The sequence below is a fragment of the Xenopus laevis genome, chromosome 6L (assembly GCF_017654675.1).
Source record: "Xenopus laevis strain J_2021 chromosome 6L, Xenopus_laevis_v10.1, whole genome shotgun sequence".
NCBI lineage: Eukaryota > Metazoa > Chordata > Amphibia > Anura > Pipidae > Xenopus > Xenopus laevis.
In genome coordinates, this window is record NC_054381.1 from 8,104,286 (window position 1) to 8,118,010 (window position 13,725).

Consider the following 13,725-nt stretch of genomic DNA (forward strand, 5'->3'; position numbering starts at 1 on the left):
GTCCCACTGAGACACATTCAATGACATTGAGTAGGAGAAACAACAGCCTGCCAGAAAGCAGTTCCATCCTAAAGTGCTGGCTCCTTCTGAAAGCACATGCCCAGGCAAAATGACCTGAGACATACCAATATTGTAAATTAAAAAAAAATACACTTTTCAGGAATGACTATGAAGAATTTCATTCATACCAGGTCATGGTATATCTAGTATAGGTAAATCTGAAAACATTATATTTACCTATACTAAATACTTTCAGGAATGAAATTTTATATTGTAGAGTGAATTATTTGCACCATAAACAGTATAATTTAGAAACCACATCATAAAAAACATGACAGAATCCCATTAAATTGATGGCAACTGTCACCATCAGAACCTTCCATGATGTGGAACAGGAGAATTGAGCAGGAACCTTCTACAAAAAGCCAGTTTATTAGAAACCAATCATTTCCTCTATTACTAAGTTAAAAAGAGTTGGGCCGTATCCAAATGATGCAATTCTTCATCTTCACAGGAGGTCTGGAGTTCCGTAGTATCAAGTTGTGTTCTAATGTTCCGTACAAAGCTCCACCAACAGGCCTTCAGAATGGGCACATAATTATGTGCTGACACAAGCCTGTTAACATGTGCCATGCAGGATTTCTGTCCTAACACACTCATTAGACGTGGGCCACACATCAGGAGGCAAAGCATTCCAATCCTCCTACCCTGGCATTGGGGAGATTACCCACAGCTGTCCTCCGTCTCCGTCACCCTTGCTAGCGATGGGAGAGAGGGAATCGCTAATACCCTAATTCTCTCTGCTTCACTCACAAAAGATGGCATATAAGCAAAAGCTTTGAGATGAACAGGAGAAATAGAAGCAAATATAAAATGTAATACCAATAAAAATGTATCCTCCAAATTTACAACATTAAAAACCAAGATGAACTTCCCCTTTATCTCTAGGATACTCTAGTTATTCACCTTTAAGTTTACTTTTAGAAGGTTATAGAATGGCCAATTCTAGGCAACTTTTCAGTTGGTCTTCATTATTTATTTATTTATATTTTTTTTAATTATTTGCCTTCTACTTCTTCTGACTCTTTCCAGTGTTCAAATGGGGGTCACTGACCCCATCAAAAAACAAATTCTTTGTAAGTAGGGATGCACAGAATCCACTATTTTGGATTCGGCCGAACCCTTGAATTCTTAGTGAAAGATTTGGCCGAATACCGAACAGAATCCGAATCCTAATTTGCATATGCAAATTAGGGGTGGGAAGGGGAAACCATTTTTTACTTCCTTGTTTTGTAACAAAAAGTCAGACTATTTCCCTCCCGCCCCTAATTTTCATATGCAAATTAGAATTCAGATTCGGTTCCGCCCGGCAGAAGAATTCGGCCGAATCCTGTTGAAAAAGGCTGAATCGCGAACAGAATCCTGGATTCGGTGCATCCCTATTTGTAAGGTTACAAATGTATTGTTATTAGGGATGCACAGAATCCAGGATTCAGTTCAGGATTTGCCAGGATTCTGCTTTTCAGCAGGATTCCGCCGACCCTTCTGCCCGGCTGAACTGAATCCGAATTTGCATATGCAAATTAGGGATGGGGAGGGAAACCACGTGACTTTTTGTCACAAAACAAGGAAGTAAAAACTGTTTTCCCCTTCCCACCCCTAATTTGCATTTGCAAATTAGGATTCGGTTCCTAATTTGCCCAAATCTGTCACGAAGGATTCGGGGGTTCGTCCGAACCCAAAATAGCGGATTCGGTGCATCCCTAGTTGTTATTGCTACTTTTTATCACTCCTCTTTCTATTCAGGCCTCTCCTATTCATATTCCAGTCTCTTATTCAAATCAATGCATGGTTACTAGAGGAATTTGGACCCTAGCAACCAGATTCCTGAAATTACAAACTGGAGAGCTGCTGAATAAAAAGCTAAATAACTCAAAAACCACAAATGATAAAAAATACAAACCAATTGCAAATTGTCTCAGAATGACACAATAAGGCACACCTATACAACTTGTTGTGGCTAAAAGCAAGGAAAATAAAATCTAGTTTTTAATTGGTGATGCCACCTATACAATTGACTACAATACAAACGAGTGAATTAAACCAAAACCAACAATCTAACTACCAAATCACGCTCGGTGAGTTTTAAGGGTGAACAACCCCTTTACTGTAGTTCTTCACTGAGCAAGTTGCTGCACTTCTGCTAGGTGAAGGGAAGTGGAGTCACAGCAGGGGATGCTGGGAGCTGTAGTCCCACAAACGGTGGAGTTTCTAGGGCAGCTGGTCGCTACTGAAATAACAGCTACTTTCCATTTAAGGATGTATCAAGTCCATCTCCTGTCATTATCCTGAGCCACAATTATAGGCTGGGGTTTGGGAAGAGAAGCTCAAGGGCCCTACTCAAGGCAAAGCAAAGAGGCCGAGCGACGTAACTGCTGAATTTTGAGTCGTGGTTTAAATTACAGCATTCCAGGTAGGAATTATAAGGCCAGACATGAGTGTGCGCATACCATGAAAAGCCTACAACTCCTTCCCTCCCGGCTCTCACGCACACCAGCCAGACAAAGATCAGAATCACCAACCTGCTCCCAGTATCTCATCTCTCTGGGAGCTGCTGAACTACCAATCTCAGCATCCTCAGTCAGTATTATAAAACCACTCTAAATTAGAGTTTTCCTTGTATTCCAGCTCTTACTCACCCCTGTCCCTTTCACTAGAATACATTACATAGCCCTAGACCCCAGTTGCTCCGCTAAAGTGCATTAAAGGGGAACTTTTGCAAAAATTTAAATTTAAGTCTCAGACTATCAAAGTCTGTGTCACACTAAAGCATAATTAAAAGGTAAATAACCCTTTTTAAGTGGAAGGAGTGCAGATTAGGACTATGTATGCTGCAGACAAGGCTATATAATGTGATTAGTGGATGTATTGCAGGCAAACAAAGGTTAAAGGGGAACTATTGTGAAAATAAAAAAATTAAGCTTCATCATACTGAAATAAGAAACTTTCTAAATGCAATCTATTAAAAATTATTGTTTCTGAAATAATCCAGTTTATCTTCACTATCCCTCTCTCAGCATCTGTTTCTCTGCACTGAACAGGCAGAAAAAGAAATAAAGTTTCTAACTTAATTGGCTTTTGGCAGAGAGCCCAGAAGAGCCACAGCAGAAGATAAGATACTGTTGTAACAATTTTGAGATAAGCAAATAAGTAATGGTAACAATATGAGATAACAGGTCCTCTGGGAGACGTTAGACTCACAGCTTAAAGGGCAATTCACCTTCATTAGCAAAGCTGTAATAACTGAAAAAACAATATACACTTTCATAACCTGCCAAATTTTGTAAAATGAACATGGTTATTAGGGGGTGTGGCCACAACAATGGGCGTGGTCAAACAATTCACCGCTCTACGCGCGGCAACTTTTTTGTCCCTCTTTTTATTTCCAAAATGTTGGGAGGTATGCAGTTATTTTGTTAGATTTTGTTTGTACTGGAATCAGTTGTTTGTGTGAACTCTAATTCATCTGCTAGGAAAGGAAGCCCCCCTATAAGATATATTGGATCTAACTGTCAGTGAATATCTCACCCCCATCTCTTGAATGAAAACAGAATGAAAAGAAACAGATGCTGAGAGAGGAAAAGTGATCATAAACTTGATTATTTCAGAAACAATGCAGAATATTTAATTTATTGTATTTACAAAGTTTCTAATTTCAGTATGCTGAAGCTTATATAAAATTTTCATTTTCACAATAGTTCCATAGTTCCCCTTTAACCTTTGCTTGCCTGCAATACATCCACTTATCACATTATACAGCCTTGTCTGCACTCCTTCCAATTAAAAAGGGTTGCTCACCTTTAAATTAACCTTTAGTGTGACATAGACATTAAAGGGGTTGTTCACCTTCCAAACACTTTTTTCAATTTAGTTGTTTTTAGATTGTTCCCTAGAAATAATGACTTTTTCCAATTACTTTCCATTATTTATTTTTTAAGTTTTTTCCAAAATCTAAGTTTAAAGTTGAATGTCCCTGTCTCTGGTGTTTCAGTCTGGCAGCACAGTAATCCAGGTGCAGATTCTGAACTGTTACAATTTTGCAACATTTAGTTGATACATTTCTCAGCAGCATCTCTGGAGTATTAGCAACAATTGTATCAATTCTAACAGCTGCCTGTAATGAAACCCAGAGATTCTGCTCAGCAGGGACAAAGATAAGAAATGTATCAACTAAATGTATCAATTTAGAACTGTTTACAGGATCGGCGACCCCCCCTCCCAGAGCTGCTTCAGAAGGAGAGAAATGACACTTTATACTTCAATATTAGAAAAACCGTGACACATAGAAAATAGAAAGTCATTGGAAAAAGTCGTTATTTCTGGTGATCTATCTGATAACAACTAGTTGTTTGAAGGTGAACAACCCCTTTAATATTCTGAGACAATTTCTAAATGGTTATTATTTTGTATTTTTGTTTTTATGGTTTTTCATTTTACGACTTTTTGTTCAGCAGCTTCCAGTATGGAATTTCAGCAATTATCTGGTTGCTACGGCAGCGTTTGCCTTAGCAACCAGAGGCTGGTTTGAACGAGAGACTAGAATATGAATGGGAGTGGAACTGAATAGAAAAGCAAGGAATAAAAAGTAACAGTAGCTTAATCAGAAATGTAGCCTTGCAGCCCTGCTGGGGTCAGAGACTAGTGATGGGCGAATTTGTCCTGTTTCGCTCCGCCACGAAATTCGTGAATTTCCAGCAAAATTCCCAAAACGGGCGAAAATTCCCACCGACAATTTGCGGGTGTCAAAATTGGTCGCTGACGTTGGAATTTTCTACCAGCGTGAAAAAAACCTTTGAAACCAGCGATTTTTTCAAACGTGCAAATTCGCAGCAAATTCGTGCCTTGCGAATAAATTCGCCCATTACTATCAGAATCCCCTATTTAAGCTGGAAAAGGATGGCAATTAATTAAAAAAAAAACTATAAAAAAAAGAAATTATAAAGAACAATTGCAAAATTGCAAGGAATAGGACATTATGCAAAGAGTTAACTAAAAGGTGAACCTCCCCTTCAAGAATCGTACACAGTCCACAATGCTCTCCAACAGAGCTGCAATTCCACTGGGCAGCCATACAATGAATATTAGGATAGGATCCTGTTATCCAGAAAACTCCGAGTTACGGGAGAGGCGACTCCCACAGGCTCCATTTTAATGAAATAATTAAAAATTTTGAAACGTATTTCCTTTTTCTCTGTGATAATAAAACAGTAGCTTGTACTTGATCCTAACTAAGATATAATTAATGGGGGTTTAAATAATGTTTAAATGATTTTTCAGTAGACGTAAGGATCCATATAACGGAAAGATCCCTTATACAGAAACCCCAGGTCCTGAGCATTCTGGATATCATGTCTCATACTTGAATTAAAAAGTCTCCTGTAGATTCTCCACAATGCTATATGAAACAGGATCAGTAGAATCACTCTGTACAAATAGCGCACCCATGCAATACAGGGATGGGACCTGTTATCCAGAATGCTCGGGACCTGGGGTTTTCCAGATATGGATCTTTCTGTAATTTGGATCTTTATACCTTAAGTCTACTAGAAAATCATGTAAACATTAAATAAACCCAATAGGCTGGTTTTGCCTCCAATAAGGATTAATTATATCTTAGTTGGGATCAAGTACAAGATACTGTTTTATTATTACACAGAAAAGGGAAATCATTTTTAATAATTTGGATTATTTGGGTAAAATGGAGTCTATGGGAGACGGCCTTTCTGTAATTTGGAGCAGGGGTGTAACTACAGAGGAAGCAGACCCTGTAACTGCAGGGGGCAGGAGGTATAGAGGCCCCATGAGGCCCTAATTAATGAGCAATTTTAACATTTATTGGTAACAAAAAGGATATGTTGGAGGCCCATAAATTAATTTGCTGTGGGCCCATTAACATCTAGTTATGCCACTGATTCAGAGCTTTCTGTATAATGGGTTTCCAGATAACGGATCCTATACCTGTACTAAACAAATTACTAACATGGCAGTGACTTAACTACTTAATAGCCACAACAAAATATAAGGCATGCTCAATTTTTAAAGGGCAAGTTGGCAACACTACTACAGTGATAGAGCACTGCACACTAAGCCTGAGGGAGCACTTCATCTCACTGTATGATACATATATTAGAGACCGGGGGCCTCCAGTTACAACGAATGAAAACCGTAGATTGCGCCGGGCGTCGGCAGACAGGAGATCAAACAAGCGGGGCTGCGAGGCACAGACAGACGGCTTTCATTTAGGTTACAGACTGGATAGAAATTGTGCGTGTCTGTATGGAGACTTGGAGGATATTCTGTAGTGATGAATTGTATCCAGATCCCTATTGCCAACTACTTCAACCATAACATTTCTGCCCTGTTCCACTGGTCTATATTCAGATTGGATGGAGTCTTAAAGGGCCACTACCCCTTTGTAGCTCTGTACCTCTTGCCTAAGCTGTGACTGTCTTTCTGCTGGCTGGACACAGTCTTCCTTATCAAATTCCATAGCCCTCCTGTTGTGTTTTAACCCTTTAACTGGTATGGAGTTCAAGGCTTTGGTCAGTTCACACTTTGCACATAACAGAAAAAGGGAAACAATGATTGTTTTTGTCATTAATCATAGTTCCAAGAACTGACACAGTTTAGCAGGAGCTTGCTCATAGTCTGTACAGAGAGATCCCATAAAACTATGGCAGCATAGGTATTCCCCTGTACTAAGCATAATTCAGCAGGAACAGTCCCCTAAGTTTGCTCATAGTCTGTACAGAGAGATCCCATAAAACTATGGCAGCATAGGTATTCCCTGTACTAAGCACAATTCAGCAGGAACAGCCCCTAAGTTTGCTCATAGCCTGTACCTAGAGATCCCATAAAACTATGGCAGTATAGGTATTCCCTGTACTAAGCACAATTCAGCAGGAACAGCCCCTAAGTTTACTCATAGTCTGTACAGAGAGATCCCATAAAACTATGGCAGCATAGTTATTCCCTGTACTAAGCACAATTCAGCAGGAACAGTCCCTAAGTTTACTCATAGTCTGTACAGAGAGATCCCATAAAACTATGGCAGCATAGGTATTCCCCTGTACTAAGCACAATTCAGCAGGAACAGTCCCTAAGTTTACTCATAGTCTGTACAGAGAGATCCCATAAAACTATGGTAGCATAGGTATTCCCCTGTACTAAGCACAATTCAGCAGGGGCACCTGAGCATATAGTGGCCCTATGTCTAATGATGTAGAATATCTGATTTCCAGTGTGTAGAGTAATGGTTAGTATATGTCCCTGCTATAAACTTAAATTAATAGAAACTACAATGCTACTTACTATACACACGGTCACTCATCTACATGATCAAAAATGTAAATTTTTGTGGAACAAATGTTGTGGAACAAATCCTTTGTCAAGTGTGACACTTGACAAAGGGTTTAGCCCGAAACATGTCGTGTAACTCTGCTTCCCAATAAAGAATATTGCAGTCGAGTTTGTCTGCCCTGGATTTGTTTCACAACAATTTACATTTTTGATACATTGATTTGGGATATCGAACACAGGAAACCCGTGGAATTAAACCAATAAGGACTTTTGGTGAGCCGCACTTATTCCCTTATTTGCATTACTCATCTACATGATCCACATTTTCAGCCTTGTTTCCAAACACTGTTGTGTCAAACAATATACACCTTTCCACACCTCTCCTACCTTCTTCACTTCACTTCTACACTACATCCCGTATTTGCAGCCCTTTTCTAAAAAGTGATGTAACCCCAGGTCTGGACTGGGATACAAAATAGGCATTTTAAGTAGACAAAGGCCCAAACAGCCTCCCACCAGCCCAATAAATAGTGACTGTCAATGGCAACTTACATCAGCCCCTCAGCCAGAACCCACAGATTGTCTGTGTACCTCTATTTAGAAGTAGGGCATCAACTCTCGCTGGTAGCCCCCTTTGCGGCAGTCATCCCTTGCTTTTAGCCCCATTAAAACTGCTCTGAATTTCAGACAACCCTTAACCAAGAACACACGGCAGCCAAAACGTTGACTTGCATAAAGTAAATATTATTTGGGAGGGCGAGTGTATACAAATCAGATCAAAACCACATGTCGGTCACGTTAGGCGAGGTCGCTTTGAACTGATCGTGCTCATGTACTTTCCTAGTCGTGCCCCCCATATATTTCATTATATATATATATATATATATATATATATATTTCTTTATATATGTACAGGTATGGGATCCGTTATCCGGAAACCAGTTACCCAGAAAGCTCCAAATTACGAAAAGGCCATCTCCCATAGACTTCATTTTATCCAAATAATTCAAGTTTTTTAAAATGATTTCCTTTTTCTGTGTAATAATAAAACAGTTACTTGTACTTGATCCCAACTAAGATCTAATTAATCCTTATTGGAAGCAAAACCAGCCTATTGGGTTAATGTAATGTTTATATGATTTTCTAGTAGACTTAAGGTATGAAGGTCCAAATTACGGAAAGATCTGTTATCCGGAAAACCCCAGGTCCGCAGCATTCTGGATAAAAGGTCCCATACCTGTATTTCATATATTTCATTATATATATATATTTCAGATATTTCATTATTGACTATACAGCAGCCTCCTGCCCCGAGAAATCTCACATACACCTTATATGTAAGATCTGCTGCAAAATTTGCACTCAGTTCACCCTACTATGTACAGTATATACATGGATACATTGCACCTGGACTATAATAAGGATATTAAACTACAACTCCCAGAAGCCTTGCTGGAATCTGTCATTTGCTCCATCTATAAAAACAGATCAGCTGAGTACAAATGGTGCAACACAAGATAAATACAATACAATGAGTTGTGAGACAGACCCCAGTGGGAGCACAGTACAGGCATGATTATTAACTAGGCTGGTTCACCTTTGAGTAAATTTTTAGTATGACGTAGAGAGGGATATTCTGGGACAATTTGTATTTGGGTTTTCATTTTTTTATTATTTGTGGTTTTTGACTTATTTAGCTTTTTATTCGGCAGCTCTCTGGTTTGCAGTTTCAGCAATCTGGTTGCTAGGGTTCAAATTACCCTGGCAACCATGCACTGATTTGAATAAGAGACTGGAATATGAATAAGAGAGGGCCTGAATAGAAAGATGAGCATTTAAAAGGAGCAATAGCGATACGTGTGTAGCTTTATAAAGCATGTGTTTTATAGATGGGGTCAGTGACCCCCCCATTTGAAAGCTGAAAAAAGAGTCAGAAGAAGAAGGCAAATAATTCAAAAACTATTAAAAAGAAAAAATGCAGGCCAATTGAAAAGTTGCTTAGAATTAGCCATTCTATAACATACTAAAAGTTAACTGAACCGAGAACTAAAGCTAAACTTAAAAAGTAGGATAGAAATATTGAACATTATGTTTTAGGCGTCTGTACCAGCCTAAGGCAACCACAGCCCTTTAGCAGTAAAGATCTTTGTCTCCAAAGATGCCCCAGTAGCTCCCCATCTTCTTTTCTGCTGATTCACTGCACATGCTCTGTGCTGCTGTCACTTACTGAGCTTAGGGACCCACTCACAATATACAGTACACATAGAATAGAAATGTCACAATATAAGGCTGATTAGTAATTAATACAGATAATTACTACATGGCAGCACAGAAACCAGTGCAATTAGCATCAGAATTTAATAATCAGCAAACCTGTAGCATCAGCTTATATTACAGCCAGGGAAGCTCATTTTCTGCTGGATAATTAGTGACGAGCCCTAAGCTTAGCTTCTCAACAGCCAATCAGAGCCCACTGAGCATGTGAGTGTCACAGACACTTTCCAAGATGGTGACCCCCTGTGACAAGTTTGAAGTCCTGGATCATTGCTGCTATCGACAAGCTCAAACTTTAGCCTCGTGCAATAAGTTCACTATATAATATATACCATTTTTACCCATATTCATTTTTAGGGTTTAGTTAAAGGTGACCCCCCCCTTTAAGAATTCGGCAAACCAAAAGGCAGGACAGCTTTTACAATAAGAATCCCCAGCATTTCTGCGACAAGCACATTATGAGTATAAAGACGGCGTTTTCCCTAAGAGAACATAAACTGTGTAGTGAAAAAAAAAAAGGAAAAAAATAACACAAAAGAAAGTTTCCCATGAAATCGCTGTATTTTCTTAGAGAACAGGATACACCTGCAAGACTAGTATTCTCCCCAAACCGATGAGCAGAGCATTCATTAATGGGTTAATGGAACCCCCTAGTGGCCACAGCTAAGCACTGCAGGGGTCTGGCTAAGGAAAGTAGGTAACAGGTGATAGCTGCTGTAGTGAAATACATCTGGCACAAAAATGAGACTTATCCAAATCCGCACCGCAGGAGCTGGGCACCAAGTAAGACATATTTACACAGCGGCAACGGAGGTCAGGCATAAATGAGGCATCTACTCATGCAAGACTATATCAGATGTAGCTATAGCCATGGCAAAACTACAGTTCCCAGCATTCCCTGCCAACTCAGCTTGTTCTGCAGCAGAAAAGCAGCACAGGTCAGGTGTAATGAGCAAGTTAAGAATGAAAGGAGAATGAGAAATGGTTTATAATAGTCCCTGCCAATGAAAAGCACTTCTATTTTAATATAAATACTATTGTGATGAGGGTCGATTGTGTCCAAGCGGTGGCGCTATTCTGTTGCCCGTCTGTGGGTTCCAGTAGTGATGGTGAAACATGGTACTGCAGGATATTTAAATCACAAGAAGTCCTGAAGGCGGGTGGGCGTCATTGTCATTTATAGACCTTTATAATGAATGAGTCAATCACTGCAGGAGCAAATGTCACCTCTGTTGAACTACAACTTTCACCGGCAACTTTTGTGTCTACCATCCTGAAGTCAACCATCGATAAGCTTTTTATTTTTAACTCAGTTAAAATATGATATTCCCCCCCCCCCCCTTCGTGTAGTAAGAAAAATAAATCCTTGAAAGTCAACATTTGGAACAGCGCACAACAACATCTGGGGCTTGACTGTCAGGCCAGTTAGTGTGCCGTTCTGTACTGTGTTTGACACAGAATAATAAGCAAGCCGGGTATGTTCTACTATCTGTCAGCCTGGCAGCGACTCCACAATGGGCTGACGTGCAAGGGACCAACTGTCAGATTTCTGCTGCATGTACCCCAAGGAGGTTGTCAATTACATCCTCTACATTAGCACGGGAAGGGTTAAGGGACATAATGTGGATAGTGCAATCATGGGGACAATTTACAGCAACTGCCGCACCTTTTGTAGCTTGTGTGTCTGTGTGTGTTTAGAGTTTGTTAGTTTGTGTGTACACAAACACACCGTTTTCATTAGAAATGCATGTATAGATGTACCATATTATTATCATATCAGTCAGATTATTAATACACATATTGACAATAGTATTACACCTATATATTTAATTGTGGTCCTTACTATACGTATACAACTGTATGTAACATTACATAAACCCTGGCACGATTAAAGACACGCGCACATATATATACATTAAAGAGATACTGACACCGGAAAATGAACTTTTTTTAATATTATAATTTTGCCATAAAAGTATCTGCCTGATGCTTTTACATTACCTTTCTTACCCTCTTTTTTTCGCCTATGAGGAGGCTGCCATATCTGTGCAGCAGCAGAAACTCTGACAGTTTAGGAAGGGACAGTCAGGTTGGCAAAACAGTCAGGCTTAGGAACTTCAAGTAACAATTTTTTACCAAAGCAGCGAAAAAACGATCAACATGACCTATAGGTAAGTTTTCATGTAGATTCATATTTTGAAATGAAATTTTTAGTGTCAGTATCAATTTAATAACAAAATCTACTGCAAGCACACATATATATATATACGCAGCATATAGACCAATTGATTGTAAGCTCTTCGGGTAGAGACCTCCGCTCTACAAATATACTCAGAAGTTACACAGCCCCTGCATGTTACTATTCCTGTGTATATATAGGGACTATATGAATAAAGAGACATTTCTAGCCATGCAGGACAGACTTATTGATGTATAGAGCCACAGGGCTGTAGGACACATAAAGCAATTGTTCTCATTCAGAGGAATAATGAAGTGGATGGACTTGTCACTGGGTTAATTGATAAACTCAGCGCAGGAGGAAAGCAGGGGATTTGGGAAGAGGGGTAGAAGCAGCGAGCCAATCCCAAGTATAAAGTGCAGCAGCAGCAGCAGCTCCATAAACAAATAGAGGATCCAGGCAACAAACATGCTCAGGATGGGATCAGTTACAATGGGAGAAACCTGACTGTGCTACAGGGAGCCAAGGGCACTCACAGACACTAGGGACATGGCAAAAAGCCCACACACACATGCAACAGTTGTTGTACTACAACTCCCAGCATTCCCAGCAGGCTCTGGTTTGTAGCTAATGAGCCAATATCAGCCCTTTGCTCAGTCCTACTTCCATCAGCCCCAGAGACCACTCTGCCATCTGCACAGGGCAAGTAAAACTATCCAAATGCCATCATGAACGATACAATAACCCTCTGGCAATCTACCCCTAAAAACCAACTTTTTTTTAAACCCTTCCCAACACACAACAGTTTCCGATGCACTTGTCGCAGGATCTAAAAAGACGCGAGCGTCAGAACCACATATCGTTCATCGTCTTCTGCAGCAGCACCATGAACCCAAAGGCTAACAATCATTGCGTCGCACAGAGCAATCCGAATCAGCCAGATCCAGCTTTGGCTGGAGGATCGAGTGCAGCAGCAGGAGTAGTAGTAGTAGGAGCAGTAGTAGGAGTAATAGTAGTAGAAGGCAGTGAGGAGGGAGACCTACCCGAAGTTAGCAGCCGCCGGCCCGAGGCAGTAGAGGACTACAAGTGTAACTGATAGCCATCCCAGAACAAGGTGTCCATCCAGCATTTTGCTGCAGCTCCACGGCTGACCATTTCGTTGATGTTGGTTAATGATGAGAGTGCGACTGTGAGCGCTGCGCTTTATACTGCTGAGCACTGGCTGAGGCGGAGCTGTCCGACTGTCGCACCGACTCCCCCCCAAACCCTCCCAAATCCAGCCCCTGCACTCTCCTTCTGTGAAGCAGCCACTGGCTCGCTCCCTGTGCTTCTTACACAAGCGTGTCTCAGGGTCGGCTCATTCACCGGGGGTCGGCTCATTCACCGGGGGTCGGCTCATTCACTGGGGGGGGTCGGCTCATTCACTGGGGGGTCGCCTTTGCCTCAGGTTTGAAAATGAAACTGGGGGACTTTGTAGCGACAGCTGGGGGTGTAGGGGTCGGTGTTGCCTGTCTAATAGTTGTCTAATAGTTGTCTAATAGTTGCCCACTGCAAAACTCAAATGTGACAATCTTCAGAAATGACATAAGCTAAATTAGTAGAAATAAAACAACATTTATTAGGACAAAAAGGACAAGGCCTAACGCATTTCGTGCCTACTGGTGCACTATACATACAGGGCTATAAAAGCTGCTGACAGGCCAAGTTGGCAGCTTATTGGCCCCTGTGTGGGACCCTCCGACGGGCTTCCCCAATCGATATTGGGTCGAAAGTAGGGATGCACCGAATCCACTATTTTGGATTCGGCCGAACCCCCGAATCCTTTGCGAAGGATTCGGCCGAATACCAAACCAAATCCTAATTTGCATATGCAAATTAGGGGTGGGAAGGGAAAACCATTTCTTACTTCGTTG

General features: G+C 40.7%; 1 protein-coding gene across 2 annotated transcripts in view; it reads right to left on the minus strand.

Annotated features, from left to right (window-relative positions):
- wnt9a.L (wingless-type MMTV integration site family member 9A L homeolog) overlaps positions 1 to 13,085 on the minus strand; it is an 88,078-nt gene extending 74,993 nt beyond the window's left edge. Inside the window, exon 1 of one of the 2 annotated variants that reach the window (XM_018267037.2) lies at positions 12,856 to 13,085. In XM_018267037.2, coding sequence (XP_018122526.1) covers positions 12,856 to 12,941 — 86 coding nt within the window. In that variant the 5' untranslated portion in view covers positions 12,942 to 13,085. The remainder of the gene's footprint in view (positions 1 to 12,855) is intronic. The other variant, XM_018267038.2, reaches the window with a different exon arrangement.
- Positions 13,086 to 13,725: the final 640 nt, after the last annotated feature.